This window comes from Heterocephalus glaber, unplaced genomic scaffold (assembly GCF_053883595.1).
Source record: "Heterocephalus glaber isolate CG9 unplaced genomic scaffold, H.glaber_assembly_v1.0 deba00000937, whole genome shotgun sequence".
NCBI classification, from domain to species: Eukaryota; Metazoa; Chordata; class Mammalia; order Rodentia; family Bathyergidae; genus Heterocephalus; species Heterocephalus glaber.
Genome location: NW_028258173.1, coordinates 6738469 through 6762903, shown reverse-complemented (window position 1 = coordinate 6762903; position 24435 = coordinate 6738469). Strand labels below are relative to the sequence as shown.

Sequence of the window (24435 nt, the reverse complement as noted above, 5' to 3'; positions counted from 1 at the left end):
TTTTCAGCTCCCCTAGCTCCTTTTTTTTGGTATTTGGAATCGAACTCAGGACCTTGTGCTTACAAGGAAGGCACAGTCCCACGGAGCTAAATCTCTGCTCCCCCCCCCCCCCAGCTCCTTTCCTCCTGCCTCTCCTTCCATGGAGAATGCATTCACTTTCTCCCTTCTTTTTTTGTTACTGGGGCTTGAACCCAGGGCCTCATACATACCAGGTAAGCATTCTACCACTAAGCTACATTCCCAGGCTCCAAGGACTTACTTTTAAATTTTGAATTAAGTTCGTTCAAAGTTCCTTAATTGGAAATTCAGAACCAGTACTATTCTTGTTGTATATGCTACCCAAAACAAATACAAAAACAATGTAATGCCCTGCAGTTATTCGAACACTTGACTTTTCCAAAGAAGGCCAGGGATTTCCTGATTTGAGCACTTTGCTCTCCTTTTCCTTAAAGAGATCACAAAACCAGTATCTGTGTGTAGTTAGGCAAGCCCAGCTGTCCGGATTTCACAGTTGTTTCAGCTGCATTAACTTTCTCCGTGTGCTCGTGTGTGGAGGTGACTGCATTCGAACATAAGTCTGTTCATTGTACCGTCTCGCCTCCGAGAAGCGGCTACAAAGACACTAAAGCATGTGCCACGAAGAAGCGAGCGCAACCAGCGTCAGAAGTCCGCCCCGGGGTCCTGGAGTAGAGCAGCCGCCCCCGCCCCCGCCCACGCACGCGCAACAGCGCCACCTCCGGCCCACGCGGGCCTCCTGCCGCTCCCGCTGTCTCCGGGGGCCTTTTCAGTGCCTGGCGCGGGGCTGTCTGCGGCGCCGCCTGATCTGGTGAGAAAGTCCTGTGAGGGGAGCCTGCCCCGGTGCTGTTTTCCTTGTCATACTCTCTAGGCCAGGAAGGAGGGACATACTTGGAAAGCCGCAGAAGGATGGATCGTGGCTGAAAGGCCTCTGCAGAGTTGAGGGGATTGGGCCTGCAGGCGCTACAGGAGGCTCCAGGGCAGAGGTCCTTTCTCGTAGTTGTTGTAAGAGCGGGAGGCCTGAGCAGCTAGCAGTGGCAGCTTCAAGAAGTCCAGGACGCGGTTTGTGGCGATATGGAGGAGCTCGATGGGGAGCCGGCGGTTACTGTAAGGGTGCCTTGAACTGGCTTGTTTGCTCACGCAGTCCGAGGACTGCATCTGCTTTGTCGCTTCGGGCGTGTCTACTTGCCACGCTGATGTCTCCTTCCTTCGACTCAATTCCCGGGGTCCGGAGGTTTTTGTATTTACTAGGAATTCGGCTCAGGTGGTAGCGGTCGCTCGGGATTTGCTTCTTTGTATACTCACAAACCCCGGCCCCGGAGGTCTCACTCCATCCCGTTTTCTCCCTTGTCTTTCCGACCTTTGTTTCCCTTTTGCTTCTTAGGCATTAGAGTGGACTTAGATCAAGCAGAGGAATAGGGGCTTTTTTTTCTTTCAGGTGAATTAAACTGTCCATCGCAGTACCATAACCTTGATTTCTACCTGTCGTGTTTAAGGTTTATTAAATTTATAAATTCTTTGTTTTTATTGTCCCGTGTTTGCTTTGAGTTCTCAAGAAAAGTAGGCATATCAAAAGTACATGGCCTGTGATGAAGAAATTCGTGGGGTTTAGATAAGAGAGACCTATGGCCGCTGCCTGGAATGTTTTTCTCTTTCTTGTCTATGTCTTCCTGCTTTTTTCAAATGAAAGCTCCGGCATACTCTCAGCAAAACTGTCCCCGATCTCTTACAAGGTCAAATATGTGCAAATAGGTGCTTTCAGAGTTTTGCATCTCTTAGCTGTTGGTAATTTATAGACGGCACTGAATTGTAAGTTACTCTTACAATTTTTCTTTTTTTTTTTGGTACCGGGGATCGAAATCCCTAACCTTTTTAAAAATTTCTTTATACTTTGAGACTGATGTTGCTAGATGGCCCCAGGCAGGCTTGCATTCTTCCTGCTTCAGCCTCTCAGAGTGCTGGGATTATGGTTATGTATCACTATGCCCAGCTTCTGACCTGTTTTTGCCTTTCTTTTTTTTTTTGGAGAGAGGATCTAAGTAGTTCAGGCTGCCGGTGGACTCGGAGATCCTCCTGCCTCAGCCTCCTGAGTTCTGGGATTATAGGCCTGTGCCACTATGCCCGGTTGTTTTTGCATTTTATTTTATTTTTAAATTTTTGATATTTTATTTTATTCTGCCCCCCCCATGCCCCTGTTTTTGCATTTTAGGAAATAGAACTGCCTGTAGTTTTTTTTTTTAATGGTACCGGGGATTGAACTTGGGTCCTTGTGCTTGTGCAGCAGGCGATGAAACCACTGAGCTAAATCCCCGGCCCTGCCTGTAGTTTTTAGTAAGATGACCGATTAAATTGTAAAGCAGTCTGTGACAAAAGCAAAAATTAAAAAAATAAAGGTCATTTCACAGCCAGCTAGACAAAATGAAACATGAAATCTTAATTCTGGAGCTCAAATAAGAGCAGTTAATGTGAGTTGTTATTCCCTGTCAAGCGTTTTACAGTAGAGTGTTAAATATTGAATAATATCAGAAGTACTTTAAGTCTTAAACATCCATCAAGGACCAGGTATGTGGGGTTTTTTTGGGGGGGGGGTACCGGGGATCCAACTCAGGACCTTGTGTTTAAGCGGAGGCACCACTGAGCTAAATAAATCCCTGGCCCCTCCATGTATGTGTTTTTGAGAAAAAGAATTAGTGTATCACAGTCATTGGCACTTTTATCAGGCTACTTGTCATCTTGCCTTCCCTTTTCCACTCATGTCAGAACTTTAATGGGGGGAACTTTTCAGCACCTGTCCAACCCCAAGCCCTACTTTGATATTGAGCTTTGATTTTCCAAGGGAATGAAGATTCTCTAAACTGATGTTTATACTGAGTAGTGATGTACTGGATTGGCATTAGGGATACCATGTGGAGAGCTGGTTGGCATTGTGTCTGATTGAAGGGCATTATCTTCCTTTTTTTTTGTGCCGGGGATCGAACTCAGGACCTTGCACTTGCAAGGCAAGCGCCAGAACCGCTGAGCTAAATCCCCGGCCCCTTGAAGGGCATTATCTTGATAGAGCTCCATAGTCTAGAGTCTAAATTTCAACTCTGCAAGTTCATAATGGCACGTTAGTAATTGGCACGTTCAAGGATCATTAAGCATAGATTCAAAGACTAATTTTTGTTTTGGTTTTTTATTTATTTTTAAATTTTTATTTATATATTAATTGGTACATTTTAGGTATACAATACGTTTACATTTATCATTGGGTGTTTGTACCTGAACATGATGTATCTTAGTTCTTATTTTTTTCCCCATTACCTATGCGCCCTTCACCCCACCACCCTTCCGTATTTACGTAGACTTTGTTTCCATTTTTTTTTCTTGTAATTTTTCCTTTCCTTTCTTCCCTTTCCCCTTCCCCTCCTGCCACCCCTCCACCTTTGGACTTTTTCCTATTTCAAATTATCAATTATTTGTTTTAATCATTTTCATCCTTATTTACACTTTCAGTTTCTCACACTAGAGACACTATTCAGTATTTACACATGTGTGTCCTATTTATTTCACTGAAGAGTATGGCCTCAATATGCGTTTAGCTATAAATGACTAGTTTCTCATTCTTCATAGCTGAGTAGTACTCCATTTTATTAAAAAACCGCATCTTCTTTATCCACTTTCCAGTTAATGGGCACTTGGGCTGTTTCCAAACCTTACCTATTACAATGTTTTGGTTTTTTGAGACAGGGTCTTATTATATAGTTCAGGGTGGCCCTGAACTCACTGTGTAGCCTAAATTGGTCTGGAACTCAGTGATCCTCCTGCCTCAGCCTCCTGAGAGTTGGAATTAAAGGCATGTCCTGGTGCTCATGATCATTTTGATTTGTATTTCCCTAATCATGAAAGTTATTGGAATCTTTATTTATATTTATTTATTTTTTGGTACTGGGGATCGAACTCAGGACCTTGTGCTTGTGCGACAGGCGCTAGAACCACAGAGCTAAACCCCCGGTCCTAGTTATTGGAGTCTTTATGTGCTTATTTGTAAATCTTGCCTTGTGCATGCTAGGCAGGTGTTCTAATACTGAGCTACATCCCCAGCTCATTTTAGATTATTTTGTTTGCGTTTGTTTTTATTTTTGGTACGGGGGATTGAACCCGGGTTTATGCTTGCGAGGCAGGTGGCGGAACCACTGAGCTAAATCCCTGGCCCCATTTTAGATTATTTAGATTATTCTGAAGCAAAGTCTCTGTAAGTCACCCAAACTGGCCTAGAACATTTTTTTTTCTTTTTTTTGGTACTGGGGATTGAATTCAGGACCTTGTGCTTGCGAGGCAGGTGTGGTGCCACTGAGCTAAATCCCTGGCCGTTTGTTTTGTTTTGTGAGACAGGGTTTTGGTTCAATATGTAGTTCAGGCTGGCCTTGAACTTGCTGCAATCCTACCCCAGCATCCCAGGTGCTGAGATTACAGGTGTGTGCCATCATGCCAGGGTTTATTTTTATTTTTGAGAGATCTCACTAAGTTTTAGAAGCTTGCCTCCAAGTTGTGATCTTCCTGCTTTAGCCTCCCAGAGTGTTAGGATTATAGGGATGCACCACTTTTTTTGCATATGGGTATCTGGTGCTCTAGCAGATTGTATAAAATGCTTTGCCCTTGTCTATTCTGTTATGTGGTGGCCAAGTAGAGCTGGGATGTAGCTCAGTAGTAAAGTCCTGGGTCTGACTCTTAGCACTGTCAAAAAAAAAAAAAAAAAAAAGAGAGAGAGAGAGTTGGCCAAGTCAGATTTTTCTCTTCTGTGTCTATGTCCTTTTGATTACCTTTCTCTACCCCCCCTATCCGTTATCTGGACTCAAACTCAGGGCCTTGTGCTTGCTAGGCAGCAGGTGTGGTGCCACTGAGTTACATCCCAGGCCCCTTTCTCTACTTTTGACTGCTAACCTTTTTTTTTTTTTTCTTTGAGACAGGAGCTCATTATGTAGCCCAGGCTAGCCTTGAACTTGCCCTGTCACCGCCTCCTAAGTGCTGGGACTACAGGTGTGTGCTGCCAAGCCCAGCCTAACTGCTACTGTATGTCCCCCAAAATAAGACTAAGTCTTAAATTAATTTTTGCTCCAAAGGTGCAATAGGGCATACTTTGAGGGGATATCTTATTTTTTTCATGTACAACAGTCTGCATTAATTCATGTACAAAAATTTATATCTATTCAGGTAATAGTCATGTCATCTTCTGGAATGTCATCATAACTCCAAACCCTGAATTCTAGCTTGAATTTCTTGCACCTCCATTTCCTATAGAACCATTGACCCCAGTCTCCTGTCCACCAATAGAGGTCTCCTTAAATGAGCACTTCTTGTCTGTGTAGCCTGCTTGTAGCGCATTGACAACACAGCTGTCAGTTATTTTATCCCATGAATTCTTCACCCAAGTCAAGTCACGACCTCTTGCAGGTGAGGCTTCACAGAGTTTCCATTAAATCAAGTGTTAATTGAAGACTTATGAGACAGGAGTGGTAACAAGAATGATGGCAGTTAAGAATGATGGGGCCATGGGCCGGGGATTTAGCTCAGTGGTTTCGCTGCCTGCTGCGCAAGCGCCAAGGACCTGTGTTCAATCCTCGGTACCTTAAAAAAAAAAAAAAAAATGATGGTCTAGCGGGATGTGATGGTACACATTTGTAATTCCAGCACTCAGGAAGCTGAAGCAGGAAGATTGCCACAAGTTGGAGGCCAGCCTGGGCTACAAAGTAAACCTGTCTCAGAAAAAAACCAGAATGATATTCCACACAAATGGAATGATGAAATGATGAAAAATTACAGGTACCAAAATTGACAAAATATTTCACATGAGTGCAGTAAATACATCCATTAGAACACATGATGTATTGAATTATGAAGTGATGTATTGAATTATGAAGATTCATATTAGACACAACCATGCCCACTCATTTGTTATTGAGTGTGGACATTTATTCATTTGTGTGTACTCTGGTCATTCGGCAATAAGTCGAGTTCATCAGTTTACATAGGCTTTTTTTTTTTTTTTTTTTTTTTTTTTTTTACTTCAGTACTGGGAATTGAACTTAGGATCTTGTGCTTGCAAGGCAGGCACAGTGCCACTGAGCTAAATCCCTGGCCCTATGTAGGTGTTTATCTCTCATCCAAAGGCACTAGCTTGAGTATTTACAAATACTTCATTGTAATTTATATTAGCATTTATTTTAAGTATTAATGATATTTATTTATATGTATGTATTTTTTTTGAGATAAAATCTCGCTATGTAGTCCAGGCTGGCTTTGAACTCTCGGTTCACCTGTCTCCACCTCCTGAGTGCTTGCAGACATACACTACCACACACAGTTTATATTTAATTATATTATTATTTTATAATTCAATACGTCCATCTTACGTTGAAACAAACATACTAAATGTGTCTGGCTGCTGATCTTAACTGGGGCTTTATTTTGCGGCGGGGATAGGATCTCCCTATGTCATTCAGGCTGGCCTTGTACTCATTATATAGAGCAGTCTGGCCTCCAACTTCAGGTGATCCTTCTGTCCCAGCTTCCCAAGTGCTAAGATTACAGGGCTGCCCCATCATGTCTGGCCAACTAGGGCTTATTTTGGGGGTAGGGCTTATATTACAAGCATCCTGAAAAATCATATTAGGGCTTATTTTCCAGTTAAGTCTTATTTTTAGGGAAAATGTGGTAGCTTTTGGAGGGCAGAGACCACATTCCATGCTGAGAGCAGCATTGAGAAAGGTTCAATAAGCTTTGCTTAATTTTTTATATAGTTTTTTTTTTCTTCTTGATTAATTGTTGCCTGGATGAATTGAGGCTTGCTAAGAACTGAATGCACTTGTCTTGAGCCCAGAGTATTTGTTAGCCCAAATCGTTGGCAAGAATATTTATGATTGGGCTGGGCATTTAGCTCAGTAGTTCCTCTGCCTGCCTTGAAAGCGCAAGTTCCCGAGTTTGATCCCCGGTACAAAAAAAAGAATATGGTATGGCAACTGTGTGCCATGGTCTTTTCTAAGCAACAGATGAGAATTGTAGATCCCCCAGCCTGTGTGAGACTTTTTTCTGTTTTCATGGTAGATAATAACCATTTAAGAGAATCTTTTAGGTGCCAAGATACACTGTTGCAGTGGTTCCAATGATGGTTGATGATGGCGTGGATTAGACTGCTAGAGCTGGGAATTGGTCAAATTTGGGCTTATTTCAGAGTAGAACATAACTCAAGGATTACTTCTAACAACTGGGGAAGGCTCTGTCCAGTTGTGATTGTGGAATGAGGTTTCGGGGTGAGGATGGGCCTTTTGTGTGTGTGCTGCTGCTAATTGTACCGTGTGCCTTGTGTGTTAGACAAGTGCCATATCCTCAGCCCCAAGAGCTTCTTTTAGACTAGGACACATTGGTGCACATCTGTCTTCCCAGCTGCTTGGGAGGCTGAGGCAGGAGGACTGCTTGACCCCAAGGGTTTAAGACTAGCCTGGGCAATATAGGGAAACCCCTGACTGAAAGGAAAAGTTAGTTTTTAGCTGTAGTGATGGATATAGCTCTATAGGTTAGATAACCTGTAGATACATGGATTGGGTGTTGGATATGTGAAATTGAGGCCCAAAGGGATTGGTCTAAATTGGAAAGTTTAGTCACTATTGTTTTTTTTGGTAACGGGGATCAAACTCTGGTCCTTCTGCTTGTGAGGCAGGTGGTGGAACCACTGGGCTAAATCCCCAGCCCATTTTTTTCTTCTTTTTTTTGGTATCAGGGATCGAACTCGGGTCCTTGCGCTTGCGCAGCAGGCAGTGAAACCACTGAGCTAAATCTCCGGCCCTTAGTCACTATTATAGAGATACACAGAGGCTGTGGAAAGGGAATTTTTTTTTTTTTTTGGTACTGGGGATCGAACTCGGGTATTTGTACTTGTGAGGCAGGTGGTGGAACCACTGAGCTAAACCTCCAGCCGGAAAGGGAATTTTAAAAAATTTACATATTTTATTTGGAAAGGTGTATCAGTACAGTGAAAGTCAATTTTAGAGACAATGGATGTCAGTTTAGATGTCATCAGTTTGCTATATTTGGATTTTTTTGGGGGGTGGTGGTACTGGGGATGGAACTCGGGGCCTTGTATTTACGAGGCAGGTGGTGGCACCACTGAGCTAAATCCCCAGCCTCATCAGCTTACTATAAAGAGAGAAATGGACACAAGTGCAAGGTCCTGAGTTTGAAACCCTGTACCAAAAGAAAAAAAAGACATGGAACTGAGTTGCATGGTGAAAGATTTCAGAATGTGAGTGGAATGGGCAGTGTCATGTGATGCCATTTCAACAGGGATTTATTTCCATCTACATACTTTCTAAGAATGTCACCGCCTCTTAATAAATGATGCCTGTTGTCTAGAACTACTCTGGTGCCTCTGTATCCTGGAAGAACTTTATCTCCAACTTCCACAGTGGCTGGTTGAATCTCCATCCTTTCCTTTGGAGCCAGATCCCACAACTACTACTGTTGTTCACAGTACTTTTCCTTGGATTTTTCTGGAAGCATAATGCCTCCTTTGGGGACAGTTTTGGCTGTACACCTTGGAGGAACTTTCTAAATGTCTGATCTGCCGGCTGTGGCCTGTGCAGCTTGGATTTCTCCCTCAGGCACCACTGCAAGGACAGACCTGCTGTCTGGCCCTAGGGACAGTCTGAGGTCCGGAATTTCCACCTTTTTATTTTAGTAACAAACAGTACAGTTCTTTATTTCTGACTTCTTTTGCTGAACCACAGATCATTGAATTACAGTGTAAGAATTGGTTGGGGCGTAGCTTTCTTTTTTTTAACACCTGAGCTGGTTGAAGGGCCCAGCTGAGCCTGCTTGCTTATTCAGGGCTGTTCCAGCCACACACAGCTGTGCATATTGATTAGCACTTGTTAACTTTCCTGACGACTGGTTTCTGGGATTATACTTGCATGCTGATTGAAAAGCAGTGCCTTTAGTAGAAATAATTGTTTCTCTGCCTCACTTTTTACTAGTTGATTCCAGGCGTGAATCCCAAGAAGCAAATCTGCTTTGACTGGGGTCCCGGGGAGATGTTGGTCTGTGAAACCGCCTTCAATAAAAAAGGTAGTTTTTTTTCTTCCAGATTATTTATCTTGGTACATTTGGTTGTTTGTCTGTCTGGTGTCTGTTCCTGTACTGTCTCCCCCATCTCCTTGCTTTCTTTTTCCTTTTTTTTTTTTTGAGACAGGGTCTCGCTATGCAGTTCAGACTGGCCTTGAACTCACTGTGTAGCCCAGGCTGGCCTCAATTTGGGCTAGGGTTGCATTAAGTCACCAAGTTGCCCAGGCTAGGGTCCAAGATCTTCTTGCCTCGTAGTGTGCTGGGAGTTTTAGGTGTACCCCACCACACCCAGCTTCAAAAATAATACTTAGCTGGGCCGGGGATTTAGCTCAGTGGTTCCGGCACCTGCCTCAAAAGCGCAAGGTCCAAAGTTCTATCCCCAGTACCCCCCCCCCCCCCCAAATAATACTTAGCTGACCAAAATCATCTTCATTTCATTTGAGTTTTACCTAGGCTAATGTTAAGTGAAAACAATTAAGCTCACAGTTTTAAATTTCTTTTCAGTATATTTCAGTTGATGGAGGCCAAAGGTAGTTCCACAGTGTGCTAGTGGGCTGAGGAGAATAAACATTTATGTTTAAAAATTCAGCTGGGCATGGTGGCACATGCTTGTAGTCCTAGCACTCTGGGAGGCTGAGATAGGAGCATTTCAAGTTTGAGCCCAGTTTGTCCAACTTTTTAGCAATACCTTGCCTTAAAATAACATATAAAAAAGGGCTTGGGGCCTGGGGATTTAGCTCAGTGGTTTTGCCACCTGCTGCACAAGCACAAGGACCTGAGTTCAATCCCTGGTACCAAAAATTAAATTAAATTATATTAAATTAAAAATAAAGGGCTTGGAATGTAGCTCAGTGCAAAGGCCTTGGGTTCAATCCCTAGTACCATACAAATTCAGTTGGTGAGATGGTACACATACCTGTAATCCCAGCATTTGGGAAGCTGAGGAAAGATGATTTCATGTTAGAGGCCAGCATGGGCTGCATAGTGAGGCTGTGTCTAAAATATAAAATAAAAGATCCTATGTAGAAGGTAGGAATATAGCTCAGTGATAGAGCACATGCTTTGTATGCACAAGGTCCCAGGTTCAATCAGAGTACTGAAAAATAAAATTCCTGGTATGTGGGACATCAATAAATTGTAGTACATATCACTTTAGATGTTTTTTTGTGAGTGTGTGGTGGGTTGTTGGGCATCGCACCCATGGCCTTGTGCATTAATGCTGGGGCAGGCGAGCTTTCTGCCACTGACTTTAGTTTTTATAAGTGAAAACTACACTTTTGTTGTGTTTTGGGACAAGATCTTGCTATGCAGTTCATTCTGGCCTTGAACTCGTGAGGATCCTCCTGCCTCAGCCTCTGGAGGCCTGGGATTTCAGGTGTGTGCCACCACACCTGGTTTAGTGTTGCAGTAGTTTTTTGGTTTTTTGGGGTTTTTTGGTACCGGGGATCAAACTCCAGTCCTTGTGCTTGTGCAGCAGGCAGCGAAACCACTGAGCTAAATCCTCGGCTCTGGTTTAGTGTTTATAAATGAAATCAGTAGCACAGGAACTAGAGTATTTATTTATCTGTGGTACTGGTCCCTATTGCAAAGCTACATTCCCAGCTGTGTCTTTTTTCTTTGGTACTGGGGATCGAACTCAGGACCCCTTGTGCTTGAGAGGCAGGCGCCAGAACCACTGAGCTAAATCCCCAACCCCTCCCAGCTGTGTTTTTAAGTGGTTTTTTTTTTTTGCTTTGTTTTGTTTTTAAATTTTGAGACGGTATGGACAGGGTCTCACTAAATTGCTTTAACACCCCTCTCCCCCCTTACTGGGGCTTGAACTCAGGACCTTGAACTTGGTGGTGCCACTGAGCTAAATTCCTGGCCCTTTCCTTGAACTTTGTATCCTTCTCTTTTACTCTGCAGAGTAGCTGGGATTAGGCTGTGCCTGCACACCCAGCTAAGCTAAAGCTTTTGTTTGTTTGATACAGGTTCTCACTACCTATTTAGTTCAGGCTGGCCTTGAATTCACTATGTAGCCCAGAATAATCTCATACTTGAGGCAGTCCTTCTGTCTCAGCCTCCTGAGTGCTGGGATTACAGGCTTGCAACTGACTCTAAATGGATTTTTTTTGAGGGAGAGATGATGATGGATGTCAAATTATTTTTCTCCTGTTTTAGAAAAATCAGAGATGGTGCCAGGCTGCCCCTTTATCCATATCATCCAGAAGGATGTAGATGTTTATTCTAAAATTTTAAGAAAACTCTTCAATGAATCACATGGTATCTTTATTGGCCTCCAGAGAATTGAAGAAGAATTGACTGGAAAATCCAGAAAAGCTCAGTAAGTAGGCTGCTGTTAAATACTAAACTGTGAAAAACCAATTGCGTTCTTGTCCATTTATTTCAGTACTAGGGGTTGTACTCAGGGCCTCGCACATGCTGAGGAAGCACTCCCATCACTGAACTATATCCCAGCCTTTTTTTTTTTTGTATCGGGGCTTGAACTTAGGACCTTGCTCTTGTGAAGTAGGTGGTGGTACCACTGAGCTAAACCCTCGGCCCCTTTTTATTCTTGTTTTATTTTGAGACATGATCTTGCCAAGTTGCCAAGATCCTTCTGCCTCAGTGTCCTGAGTTGGTCAGATAGATTCCAGGCATAGGCCACCTTGCCTGGTCCATCCTTGTTCCTAGTGATGGGAGGGACACCTAGGGAAGTACTGGTTCCAGTTTGGGGCTTTAGTATTGGGCAGTGCACCTCTTCAACGATAGAAAAAAAATTTTTTTTGGGGGGGGGGGTACTGCGGATCGAACTCAGGTCCTTGCGCTTGTGCAGCAGGCAGTGAAACCACTGAGCTAAATCCCTGGCCCAAAAAAAATTTTTTTAAATTTTTTGAAACAGAGTCTCCCTATGCAGTTCAGGTTGGCCTTGAACTCTCTGTGTAGCCTAGGCTGGGCTCGAACTTGCAGTGATCCACCTGCCTCAGCCTCCCGAGTGCTGGGATGACAGGTGTGCCTCCATGCCTGGTGGAAATTATTTTATTTTTTAGGCCCTTTTAAAAATTTTTACAAATTTTTTTTTTTTTAGGACCTTTAAGAAATTTTTACAATTTTTTTTTTTTGGTACTGGGGATCGAACTCAAGACCTTGTGCTTTCAAAGCAGGTGCAGCACCATGAGCTAAATCACTGGCCCAAGAAGACTTTTTAAAAAATATTTTCTTTATTAATATCTACTTATATTACACTGAAATAAAGTTGTTGTTTGGTTCCAGGGATCGAACTTGGGACCTTGCGCTTTCAAGGCAGGCAGCAGAACCACTGAGCTAAATCCCTGGCCCCTGTTGTTTTTTTTTGAAATCTGTCCTGTCTGGGTGAGGTGGTACAGACCTATACTCCAAGCACTCATCTGTAATCCTAGCATTTAGGAAGCTGAGGCATTAGATAGAGTTTAAGGCTAGCCTAGACTAAATACCAAGACTAAGGGAAAAAACAAAACAAAACTAAAAAAACCATCTTGGTGATTGAAAAGTGGTTGTTTTGTTAATTTGCTTTGTCTATTTTTTCTCTGGTTTGGTTTTGTTTTTAGTATGGGGGATTGAACCCAGGGCTTTGTCCCCAGCCCCTTTTTTATTTTGAGATAGGGTCTCACTAAGTTGTCCAAGCTGGGTTTGAACTTGGTTTTTTTCCCCCATGTACATATATACATATATATATATACATATATATGTATATATGTATGTTTGTATATGTATATCTGTACGTATATATGTATGTATGTATTTTTTTTTTTGTACCGGGGATCGAACTTGGGTCCTTGCGCTTGTGAGGCAGGTGGCGAAACCACTGAGCTAAAACCCCAGCCCTGGGTTTGAATTTGTGATCCTCCTGCCTCACCTTCTCAGAGTCCTGGGATTACAGGTATGTACTGCCATGCCTGGCTTGACCTAGTTTAGATTTTTAGAAAAGTTAAAAAATAGTTTCTTGTTTTATTCCTTACTCAGCTTCCCTAATGGTAATATCTTATATGCTCATATTATCTGGTTATTAAAATTAGGAAGCAGCCGGGTGTGGTGGTGCACACCATTAGTCCCAGCATTCAAGAGGCTGAGGCAGGAGAATCACCACAAGTTCGAGGCTAGCTGGGCTACATAGTAAGTTCAAGGACAGCCTCAACGACATAGGGAGACCTTGTCTCAAAAAACAAAACAAAACAAAAAAAATTGAGAAGCAAACATTGATACTGTGTGATCAACTAAAGACTCCGTTTGAATTTCATCAGTTTTCCCACTGATAGCTTTTTTTTCTCTTCTGGAACTAAATGAGATTACATTTTTCCTCCCTTAGCCTTTTTCAGGACCGAAGACCTTGCACTTTTTTGAGGCAGGGGACGGCACCACTGAGCTAAATCTCCAGCTCCAAGACCTTCATAGTTTTGTAGAATGTCTCTCAGTTTTCATTTGTCAGAGGTTTTTGCATATGCCATTTATTTGTGAGGATACCACCAAAGCAGTGATGTATTCTTAGTGTACCGTGTCCTGCACAGAGTTCATGATGATGATGTTTTATTACTGGTAACGTTAACCTTGATCACTTAGTTTATGTCATTTCTTCACTATAAAGTTACCATTTTTTTCATCACTAATAAGCGCCTTAGGGAAGAAACTTTGAGCTTATGTAAAGCTTATTTCTCCTCAGATGTTAGCCACTAATTTTGGTCTCTATAGTTAGATCTCATCTACAGCAACTAACATCATGGATACTTATTTTATCCCATGGATTATAGCATATTTATTGTGTTGTTCAAGTTTTTCCAGTTTTGGACAATGTAAAACTCCTACAGGTTGATCTGTGTTTCTTTCAGCAAGTTTGTACCTTTATTGAGGTCTCCTTTACTCTGGAACCACAAGATGTTCCAGATTTATCTTGTGTGTCTTTTCATTTTTTTGTAGATTGGTTCGAGTGAGTAAAAACTACCGATCAGTCATGAGAGCATGTATGGAGGAAATGCACCAGGTTGCAAGTAAGTAGTGTGTGTGTGTGTGTGTGTGTGTGTGTGTGTGTTAATATTTGAAGTAGTTATCTGGCTGTAATACTATGAGATGAAAATCTGACATTCCAGTCTCAAACTCTTACTTTTCCATCTGGCACAGTCCTTAGTTTTTTGCATCTTGAATAAATTTCTCAAATTAGAACATACTAAGCTGATTGACTCATTTGCAGGTGTGAGGGTAAAGACCAAAATAAGGCTCTTTGAAAATTGCATTACCAGTTCTTTGACCTTGGTGATTGAAAATCACCATTATCATGAGAGCCCCACGACTACTTTGTGTCTGATGGACTCTTGTATAATAAGGTGATGTCTTTTTTTTTCGTACTGGGGATGGAACTCGGGTCCTTGTGGTTGTGAGGCAGGCGACAGAACCACTGAGCTAAATTCCCAGCCCAAGGTGATGTCTTTGTCAGAGGCCTTTAAGGTGGCTGCATTGCAGTGGAAAGTACTGATTGCAACTTACGGGCTTGCTTTGAGAATTATTGATGTGCAACAAAGAGATACGAGGCATTGAAAAACCATCTAGAAGCCATGTGTGATGGTGCATGACTGTAATCCCAGGACTCAGGAGGCTGAGACAGGAAGATTGCCATGAGTTCAAGGCCAGCCTGGGGAACCTAGTGAATTTATGACCAGCCTGAACTACACAGTGAAACCCTGTCTCAAAAGAAAGAAATAGAAACCACCACAACAAAAACCTAGAGTGAAAGTGGATAGTCATTAAAAGAAACTAGGGCATAAGCCACAGAACCTGGTATGTGATGCTACAGTAATGAGTCTGAAAGTTTTATTACTTACTTAAAATTTGTTGTTTGTTTTGTTCTGCTAGTTGCTGCTAAAGATCAAGCCAGTGGCCGACAATTCAGCACCCAGGTATGATGGAGCTGCCTTTTGTGTTCTGGCATCACTATGTCTTTGTCACCTGCTAGGGTGGCTTTGCAGTCACTATTCTGGAAGAAGTCTCTTCTAGGTAGATGGGCAACTCCTTGAGGTGGCAGGGATCATCTTGAATTTCCTGGTGTCCTTTCAGGGTCCAACATACTGGCAAAGATCTGCTTGATAAATAATTGTATGAGTTCAGGGGTTTTTTTGTTTGTTTTTTTATTTTGGTACCAGGGATCGAACTCAGAACCTTTCCCTTGTGAGGCAGGTGCGGTGCCACTGAGCTAAATCCCCAGCGCATGATCTAATTTATATTAGGGTTTGCTTTCCTTTTTGTTTTCTTTCGGTGTTGGAGATTGAACTCAGGACCATGTGCATGCTAAGTTTATGCTCTACAATTGATCTACAACTCCAGCCTAGGCTTTGCCATTAATAAATTGTTTCCTCAACTTCAGTGCTTGGAATACCAACTTTATAATCATTGCTTTTTTATTATTGAATATTTTTCTAAAAATTGTTTCCTTTTTTTTTTTAAAGTGTCTTCCTAAATCAGTCCATCAAACTCATTAGTACAATGTTATGTATTTCTTTCTTTTCTTTTCTTTTTTTTTTTTTGTACTGGGGATCGAACTTGGGACCTTGCAGTTGCGAGGCAGGTGGTGGCACCACTGAGCTAAATCCCTGGTCCTAATGTTATGTGTTTCTAATGCACATTAAAATGAAATCACAGGCCGGGCATGGTGGCACCCACCTGTAATCCCAGCACTTGGGAGGCTGAGGTAGGAGGACTGCCATGAGTTCAAGGTCAGCCAGCTTGAACCTAAATAGTGAGACTCTGACTCCCCCCCAAAAGAAGTAATCAGGGCTGGGGATTTAGCTCAGTGCCACCGTGCCTGCCTCGTAGGCACAAGGTCCTGAGTCCGATCTCTGGTACCAAAAAAAAAAGAAATCACAACCATTAAAATAATGGCAGTCTACCTATCACCACGTAAAATACTCATGGTCTGCTCTGTGGGAATTCCTGTCAGAGGAATACCAGCAATTGTTGGGTTAGTGAATGGCCATGATGTGGTTCAAGTCCTGCTATATTCCTTTGCTCTAAGAACAAATGTTAGGTGTATTTTCAGTTAAAACCTGCTTCTGTTTTTTCCATAGGTCTCCATTTTGTCAGCAGTGGAGCTAATTTGGAACCTGTGTGAGATCCTTTTTATTGAAGTGGCCCCAGGTGAGCCTGGGATAATCCTGTCATTACATGCAGGTGTCCTTGCTATCCTCTGCTCTTTCCTTGTATTTCCTGTGCCAACAGCGTTCTCTCCAGTGCTTTTCAACATAACCATCAGAAATTATTACAGAACACCCAAAGAAATGTTGTATTTTGTCAGATACTGCAAAAAGAATCATACAGAGTTCTTCTAGAAACCTAAAACCTTAGATGAACCTTGAAAAGCCCTGAGAAATCAAATTTCAGTTAGTACATGAAAGTGGTAGTCAGTATTTATATTATAGACTGTCCAAGCTAAAAGTTGTAGGGATGTGGGGAGGAATTAGGTGGTGGGAATAGAAGCCTCTTTGAGAATTCTGTAGCTAATAATTGGGTGGGGAAACCATTTGTCTTAACTCTGTCTAGTCAGGACTATTCTGTTCTTGATTACATTATGGCCCATACAGTATTCATGGCTTGAGGGGGTGGTATAGGGTTTTTTGCTTTTTGTTTTGTTTTGTTTTTGGTGGTAATGGATATTGAACCCTGGGCCTTCCCATTGAGCTACATCCCCGGCCCCGTCCCTCTTTTTAAATTTTATTTTATTTAGTACCCTTTTGCAGTACATATTTTATATTTACCTTAGGAAGTTTATATTCACCTTAGGAAGTAGGTATGCAAGGGCCAGGGATTTAGCTCAGTGGTTCTGCCACCTGCCCCGCAAGTGCAAGGACCCGAGTTCGATCCCTGATACCAAAAAAAGGATCAGGAAGTAGGTATGTGTACATAATATAGCTTGATTCTTTTTTTACATTTCCCTTCCCATCCCCACCCCAGCCCTTTTTATTTTGTTACTATTTTTAGATAGGGTCTCGGTAAGTTGCACAGGCTGTGCTTGAACTTGTGACCCTCTGCCTCAGCCTCCCAGAGTGCTGAGATTATAGATGTGCACAACCTTGCTTCATCCTGCCAACCTTTTTGCATATCTTGTAATGATTTATGTTTGCTGTTAGCCATAAATGAACATTAACCTCTGTGCAGCATAGCATTTCATTTATTTTATTTATTTATTTATTTATTTTTTGGCACCGGAGATCGAACTCGGGACCTCGTGCTTGCAAGGCAGGCACTAGAACCACTGGGCTAAATCCCAGGCCCAGCATTTCATTTATATTCCTACTGGAGCACTGAGAGACTTGACATTAAAATAAGTTGTTTGGACACTTTTGGCAGTAGATTTCGAGGAGACACTGTATTTTTGTCATTATTGTCTTTCTCCATGTTTTTTTTTTTTTATCTTTTTTGTACCGGGGATCGAACTCAGGTCCTTGCACTTGTGCAGCAGGCGGCAAAACCACTGAGCTAAATCCCCAGCCCTTGTCATTATTGTCTATGCTGTACCTAGTGCTCATCACTGAAATTTCCATTTACGTACAAAGCCATTGCATATTTGTGAAGAATTTGGCTGTGTAGAGTGGGGAGGTCAGAGTCCCAGGCCAACCCTGTCTAGGATTCAGTGAAAAATGGAGCTGCTTGGCACAGAACGAGGATTCGGTAGAAGTCTCTGCTTTTTCCTAGCCTCCTTCATTTTGGTTTTGATACTGGAAAATGTACTCAAGTCTTTCCCACTGAGCTACATCTTTATCCCTTTTTGTACTTATTTATTATGGTTTATTTTTCGAGACAAGGTCTTGTTAATGTAGTTCAGGCTGGACTTGAACTCGTTATATAGCCCAGTTGTGTTCTCAAACTTGTGGCAATCCTCCTGCCTTAGCCTCCTGAGTGCTGGGATTACACGCGTGTGACACCACACCTGGCTTATTTTTTATTTTGAGTCATGGTCTCACTAAGTTGCCCAGCCCAAGTTGAGGTTGAACTTGTGGTTTTCCTGCCTCAGCATCTCAAGAGTGTTGGGATTACTGGCATGTGCCACTCACTATACCTGGCACATGTATGGATTCCCTCCTTGAGAGGAATAGCCCCTGCCCATGGGGCCAGCTTGTCTGTCTTAACATTCTCTGTATTTTGGGTAAAGTGGCTATAGATAAAGCCAAGGTTTTGGTGTGTGACGAGTCTTTCTCCTCCCAGCTGGCCCTCTCCTCCTTCACCTTCTCGACTGGGTCCGACTGCATGTGTGTGAGGTGGACAGTTTGTTAGCAGATGTTCTAGGCTCTGGAAATCCAAGCAAGCATGAGAGCTTCTGGAACTTGGTAAGGATGCTGTGGAGGCTGTGCCCACCCCCTTGTGACTTGTCCTTTGCTGCTGGGGTGCTCTCGGGTGAGTGAGGTTACCGCAGAGCTCTTCAAGCCTGTGATTGTGGAGGTGTTCTTCTTATCTGCTCTAGAGGAGGGCTTTCTTCATTGTAAGAAGAATAATGCTTTGTAGACTTGGCCATGAAAAAAGGAATTTGCTTTCCATGTGGATCTAAGGATGAGGAGACATGAAAATAATACAAAGCTGGTTTGGGCCGGAGATTTAGCTCTGGTTCTGCTGCGTGCCTTGCAAGCACAAGGTCCTGAGTTCTATCCCTTGTACCAAAAAAATTTAAAAAAAACAAAAAATACAAAGCTGGTTGATGGGAGGTAAGAGTGGGGACAGAGTGGAATGTAAATGAGTGGTTGGTCATCTTGAGATGATAGAAATGTCCAAGGCTGGGGATGTGGTTCAGTGGTTGAGTACTTGGCCTTACATGGGTGAAGTCTTGGGTTTGATTCCCAGTACTACAAAACAAAAATAAGAAAAAAATATTCTAAAGTTGGATTGTGGTGATTGTGCATAAGTCTTTAAACTTACATCTTGATGAATTGTGCACTTAATTTTTACACAGTAAAAATTTACTCATTTATAACAGTAAAGCTGTTAGAAGTACAGTAGAAAGATTGATAACCCCGAAGTCTTTTGAATTATCAGTGTGTGTGTGTGTGTGTGTGTGTGTGTGTGTGTGTGTGTGTTTCGTGTGTTCTATGTCTGTCAGCAACACCGTTTCCATTCACCGCTCTTGTCCTATGACCAGTTTGGAAGTGGCAGGGCGGAGTTTGCTAGTCCATTAGCGTAGTGGAAAGTCGACTAAAGTGCAGCTCAGGTGAGAAGCTGTTGCCTTTGAGATACTTCTGTGCCTTCTAGTGTCAGAAATGTACAGGTAAGAGGAGCACTTTTTTTTTTTTTTTTTGGTATAGGGGATTGAACTGAGAACCTTGTGCTTTTGAAGCAGGCATGGTGCCACTGAGCTAAATCTCCAGCCCAAGAGAGCACTTTTGCTCAGGAAGTATTGGGCTGAACTTTGAGGTTTTGATTCATTGCCTGTATGTTGAGTGCCTACTATTTGCAGGGCACCAAGAAAGCAGCTGTGGCAAAATCAGAAAAATTCCTGTCCTTATGGAGTTACATCCTTGGCGGGGAGACAGAAAAGAAACATACAAGCAAGTAATGTGTGTAATGTGGCAGATATTAGAGAGGAGTTTCCGGGAAGGGGAGAGGGTCAAGGAAGGTCTTGCTGTTGAGTGCCATGGAAGTGAGATCTGGGCAATGAGGAGAGCTGCTGATGAGGGGAGAAAGGGGATTTCTCATGGTGTGGCCTGTGGATGCTGAATCCTACAGACTGACTGAGTCAGGAGATAACGAGCGAGCTAGCAGGCCTGGCTGGAGAGGGCCTGGCTGGAGAGGGCCTCCCTGGCCGGCACAGGGACTTCAGTCATGCGGCATTCTCTGTGCTTACTGCTTGGGTTAGCACCCTTCTCTGCCCCCTGCCAGCTCTGACATCTCCAGTGAGTTACTCAACAGTCTTGAGCTGTAGTGGCGAACCTGTGGCATGTGTGCCACAGAGGGCTGTTTGTCATTGGAAGGTCTGAAAGGTTTGCCATTATTGGCCTATGGTGTCCTCATCTGTACTTGGGGAGAATAATAATACTGGCCTATGTCACAGGGCTCTTCTAAGATTAACTTAGTCGGAGGACATGAGTGTCTAAACAGTTGACATGCTGATGCGCAACATGCTGTACTCCTGAGCTAGTCAAATGGGGTGCCAGGTACTGGAGAGCTGAGCAGAGGCTCACCGTGACCTGGCCTGGGCCTTCCCATGCCTACCTAGCTTCCCTGGCGAGAGCAGAGCCTGGGCAGATGAGCCAGTTTGGAGGCTATTGTACTGGACCAGGAAAAGATGGCAGGACCATGGACAAGAGAAGTGGCTGAGCAGGGGACATGGTGAGAATGGATTAGCATCTACGCATGATTTTAAGAGAGCCTCTGATTTGCTGATGGATTACGTACTAGTGTATGAGAAAGAAAACGTGGGAGAGAGTGGTAGGTGATGGGAGTTTAACTTTATTATTTATTTATTTTGGTTTTTTGAGGCAGGGTATCAGTATGTCATCCAGTCTGGCCTCCAGCCTCCCGAGTGTTGGGATTACAGGCATGCACCATCACACTTGATGGGAGTTTGAATTTACACGTTAGTTTATGAGGCCTGTTAGAGATTCCAGTGGTGACAGTGACTAGGCAGTTGGATATATGAGATACCAGAGAGGGAAGTCCAGGTAGAGAGAGGAAAACTTCAGGAGTTGTCTGTGTGTGTATGTGCATCCATCATATGTCTGTAACTTTCTTTTTTTCTTTTTTTGGTACTGGGGAGTGAGCTCGGGTCCTGTTGAAACCACTGAGCTAAATCCCTGGCCCTGTCTGTAACTTTTTTGAGCATAACTTATGGTAAAAGATGTTTTCTTTTGTTTGTTTGTTTTGTGGGACATTTTCTTTTGTATATTTTAGATATACATGTACAGTGGATTTTCACTACTTGTGGTAGTTATGATTTATAAAGTTGCCTTGAACACTGCATTGGTAAATGGAGAACCATTGCTCCCAGGGAAAATACTGGTTAGGTTTCTACCAGCCATCTTTGTCTACGGATCAATATATAACTTTGTTTCACATGTCTTTTGTTTAAATACAACCTTAAAGTTGAACCTTGGGACCATCAGCACTGTCTCACATGCCTCAGTGAAGCTTCTATAACATCTCACAGTCTCTTTGCACCTAGGAACACCGGGCAGCACTGCAGCACTGTGCTGGGGACTCCAAGGATCCACACAAATGCATGAAATGGCACTAAACAGACCGGGAAAACACATTTAGAGTATGAAGGCTGAGACAAGGAGGCTAGGTGTGGTCAGACATTTCAGACTTTTGTTGCTTTGCACTTGGCCTTTTTTTTTTTTTAGTACAGTGGATTGAACTCGGGACCTTGCACTTGAAAGGCAGGCACCAGGACCACTGAGCTAAATCCCTGGTGGCCCCCTTTTTTTTAATAGCAAAACATTTATTGATACATTTTAGGCATACATAATGATAACACATCATAGGGAATTTACATCCATACATGATACATCTCTTTTTTTGAGATAGGGTCTTGTTAAGTCACTAAATTCCTCAGGTTGGGCTTGAACTTTCAATTCTTCTACTCATCCTCCCAGAGTGCTGGCATTACAGGCATTATTTTGGTTTTTGTTTGTTACTGGGGATTGAACCCAGTGCTTTTGCAGTGAGCTATATCCCCAGCCCTTTTTAAATTTTATTTTGAGACAGGTCTTGCCAAATAACTAAGTTGCCCAGACTGAGCTTGAACTTGGTTGTGATGGGCTATATAACTGGCTGTTTGATAAACATGGTGGAGAGAGCTTGGTGTGGTGGCACATGTCTGTAAGCCTACCACTTGGGAGACTGAGGCATGACAGTCATGAATTTGAGGCCAACCTAGGCTGCATAGTGGGACTGTGTCTCAGAAAACTAAAATAAGAACTACAGCAAAAACCCAGCTGGGTTCGGTGGCACGTGCCTAAAGTCATAGCTCACTGGGAGGCTAAGGCAGGAAGATTGCAAGTTCAAGGCAAGCCTGGGAAATTTATGAGACCCTGCCTCAAAAAAGAGAAAGGCTGGGGATAGCACCCAGTGGTGAGTACACTGGGATTCAGTCCTCAGTACTGACAAAAAACCCCAACAAAAAACCCACACAAGCTGGGGATTTAGCTCAGTGGTTCTGCCGCCTGCCTCACAAGCGCAAGGACCAGAGTTTGATCCCCGGTACCACAAAACAAAACAAAACCCCACACATACGATACTGTTGTGATAGGCTCCTCTGGAGGGAGGAGCTATCTTCCCAGGGCTGCCTCACGGGGTGGCAAGCAGCCTGTGTGAGGAGTTAGAGCCGCTGGGCCCGTGCTCATGGGTGCACGTCTTGCAGGTGACAATCCTGGTGCTACAGGGCCGCCTGGATGAAGCTCGGCAGATGCTGTCCAGGGAGGCCGATGCCAACCCCGCCTCTGCAGACATGTGCCGCATTCTGGGGGACCTGATGAGGACAATGCCCATTTTGAGCGTATGTGCTGTTGCCTGCTGGGTCACAGAATATGGGGGATTCTGAAGTACAAAGGGGTGGGTGCGGTGGCATCTCAGCCAGTCTCTCTCCTTAGCCTGGCAACACGCAGACACTGACGGAGTTGGAGCTGAAGTGGCAGCACTGGCGTGAGGAGTGTGAGCGGCACCTGCAGGACAACACGTTTGCTGCCAGCCCTGCCCTGGAGTCTCTGTGCAAGGTCTGGTGGATGCATTTGGGCCAGGTGGATGCTCCTGGGGCCGTGGCCTTCTGCACAGCTACAGCAGGAGGAACAGCCCCCCGTAGACAGGGCTGCTGGTCACCCTGCTTGGGGAAGGAGAGAGCTTTTGACTTGTAGTTGAAACTGTGGGTCCCAGTGCCTTGGAGAGGAAAGGAGCTCACGGAGTGTCTCTCCTCAGATCATGCTGGGGGACGAGGCTGCCTTGTTGGAGCAGAAGGAGCTTCTGAATAACTGGTATCACTTCCTCGTGACACGGCTGCTGTACTCTCACCCCACAGTAAAGCCCATTGATCTGCACTTCTTTGCCCAGGTGAGTGACCCCTGTGGGAGGGGACCCTAGGGGTTCCTTTGGGCTCCATGCTGGGTCGAACCTCCCCGACAACAGAAACTTCGTCAGCTCTGTTTGAAGGAAACCATCACCCCTCTCCAAGGTTCCCTGTACAGTAGCCCTGCTGCCCCCTGAGCCTCTGCTTTCACCTGGGAACTGAGTGGGTCATCACCTCTCCACAGTCCAGCCTGGACATGTTTCTGGGAGGTGAGAGCAGCCCAGAGCCCCTGGACAACATCTTGATGGCAGCCTTTGAGTTCGACATCCACCAAGTGATTAAGGAGTGCAGGTAGGATTGATCCCTCGCTCAGTACCGCATTCACTGTTTTTAGGTACACAATTCAGTGGCATGAAGTCCAGTGACAGTGTTGTGCGGCCCTCACTACATTGGTTTCTTTTTTTGGTACTGGGGATCGAACTTAGGTCCTTGCACTTGCGAGACAGGCAGCAGCACCACTGAGCTAAATCCCCGGCCCATTACATCGGTTTCTAAAATGTATTCCATACCCTTCCTGCAAATCTGCTGCCTTAGTCTTATGTTGCTATAACTGAATACCTGAGTCTGGGTCATTTATTCAGGACACATAATTTACTTTACAGTCCTGGGATGTCTAAGATGGAGGCCCTGGCAGATTTGGTGTCTAGTGAGGGCTCTGCTCCCACAATGGCACCTTGAGTGGGGTGTCCTTCAGAGGGCAGGAACAGTGTCCTCACATGGTGGAAGGTGAAAGGGGAAACAGCCTTCGTCCATAGTCACCTTTGTAAGGTCACCTGATTTTAATTCACATAGGAGGAGTCCTCATGGACAAATGACCTGTTGAAGTCCCCACCTCTATACTTTATGTGCTGCTGAAGCAAGCACAAAGGCCCCACCTCTAATACTGGAATTTTGAGGTGACACATATCCCCTGCCCCTTCTCCCTTCCCTGATGGTTCCAGGTAGATAATGGGTTCTCTCTGGCTGAGCGTGGGGATTTGCTGGAGGCTTGAGGACTACTATATAACTCTTCATTTCAGGGATATCTAGCAGCATTTCAGGCCAGTGTGGTGGTGCATACCTGTAAATCTCAGCACTTGGGAGGCTGAGGCAGGAAGATTGCTTCATGTTTTGAGGCCTTCCTGGGCTACATAGTGAGTTCAAGGTCAGCCTAAACTACATAGTGAGACCCTGTCTCAAAAAAAAAAAATAAATAAATAAAACAGTGTTGCAGCAAATGACTTGGATGTTTAAGGTCTAGAAAAAGCAAGCTCTTTTCTTTGCACCAGCTGCATGCAACC

General features: G+C 43.8%; 1 protein-coding gene across 8 annotated transcripts in view; it reads left to right on the top strand.

Moving 5' to 3' along the window:
* The first annotated feature begins 719 nt into the window (after positions 1-719).
* The window catches only part of Nup85 (nucleoporin 85), a 33925-nt gene continuing 10209 nt past the window's right edge, over positions 720-24435 (top strand). Inside the window, exons 1-12 of one of the 8 annotated variants that reach the window (XM_021241149.2) lie at positions 939-1122; positions 5686-5817; positions 9024-9114; positions 11272-11434; positions 14041-14111; positions 14971-15014; positions 16179-16248; positions 18313-18434; positions 22457-22591; positions 22686-22808; positions 23008-23139; positions 23340-23446. In XM_021241149.2, the coding sequence (XP_021096808.1) occupies positions 9081-9114; positions 11272-11434; positions 14041-14111; positions 14971-15014; positions 16179-16248; positions 18313-18434; positions 22457-22591; positions 22686-22808; positions 23008-23139; positions 23340-23446 (1001 nt within the window). In that variant the 5' untranslated portion in view covers positions 939-1122; positions 5686-5817; positions 9024-9080. Of the gene's footprint in view, positions 1123-5685; positions 5818-9023; positions 9115-11271; positions 11435-14040; positions 14112-14970; positions 15015-16178; positions 16249-18312; positions 18435-22456; positions 22592-22685; positions 22809-23007; positions 23140-23339; positions 23447-24435 lie in introns of all 8 variants that reach the window. The other 7 variants (XM_013078217.3, XM_004860647.3, XM_087208490.1 and 4 more) reach the window with 7 other exon arrangements.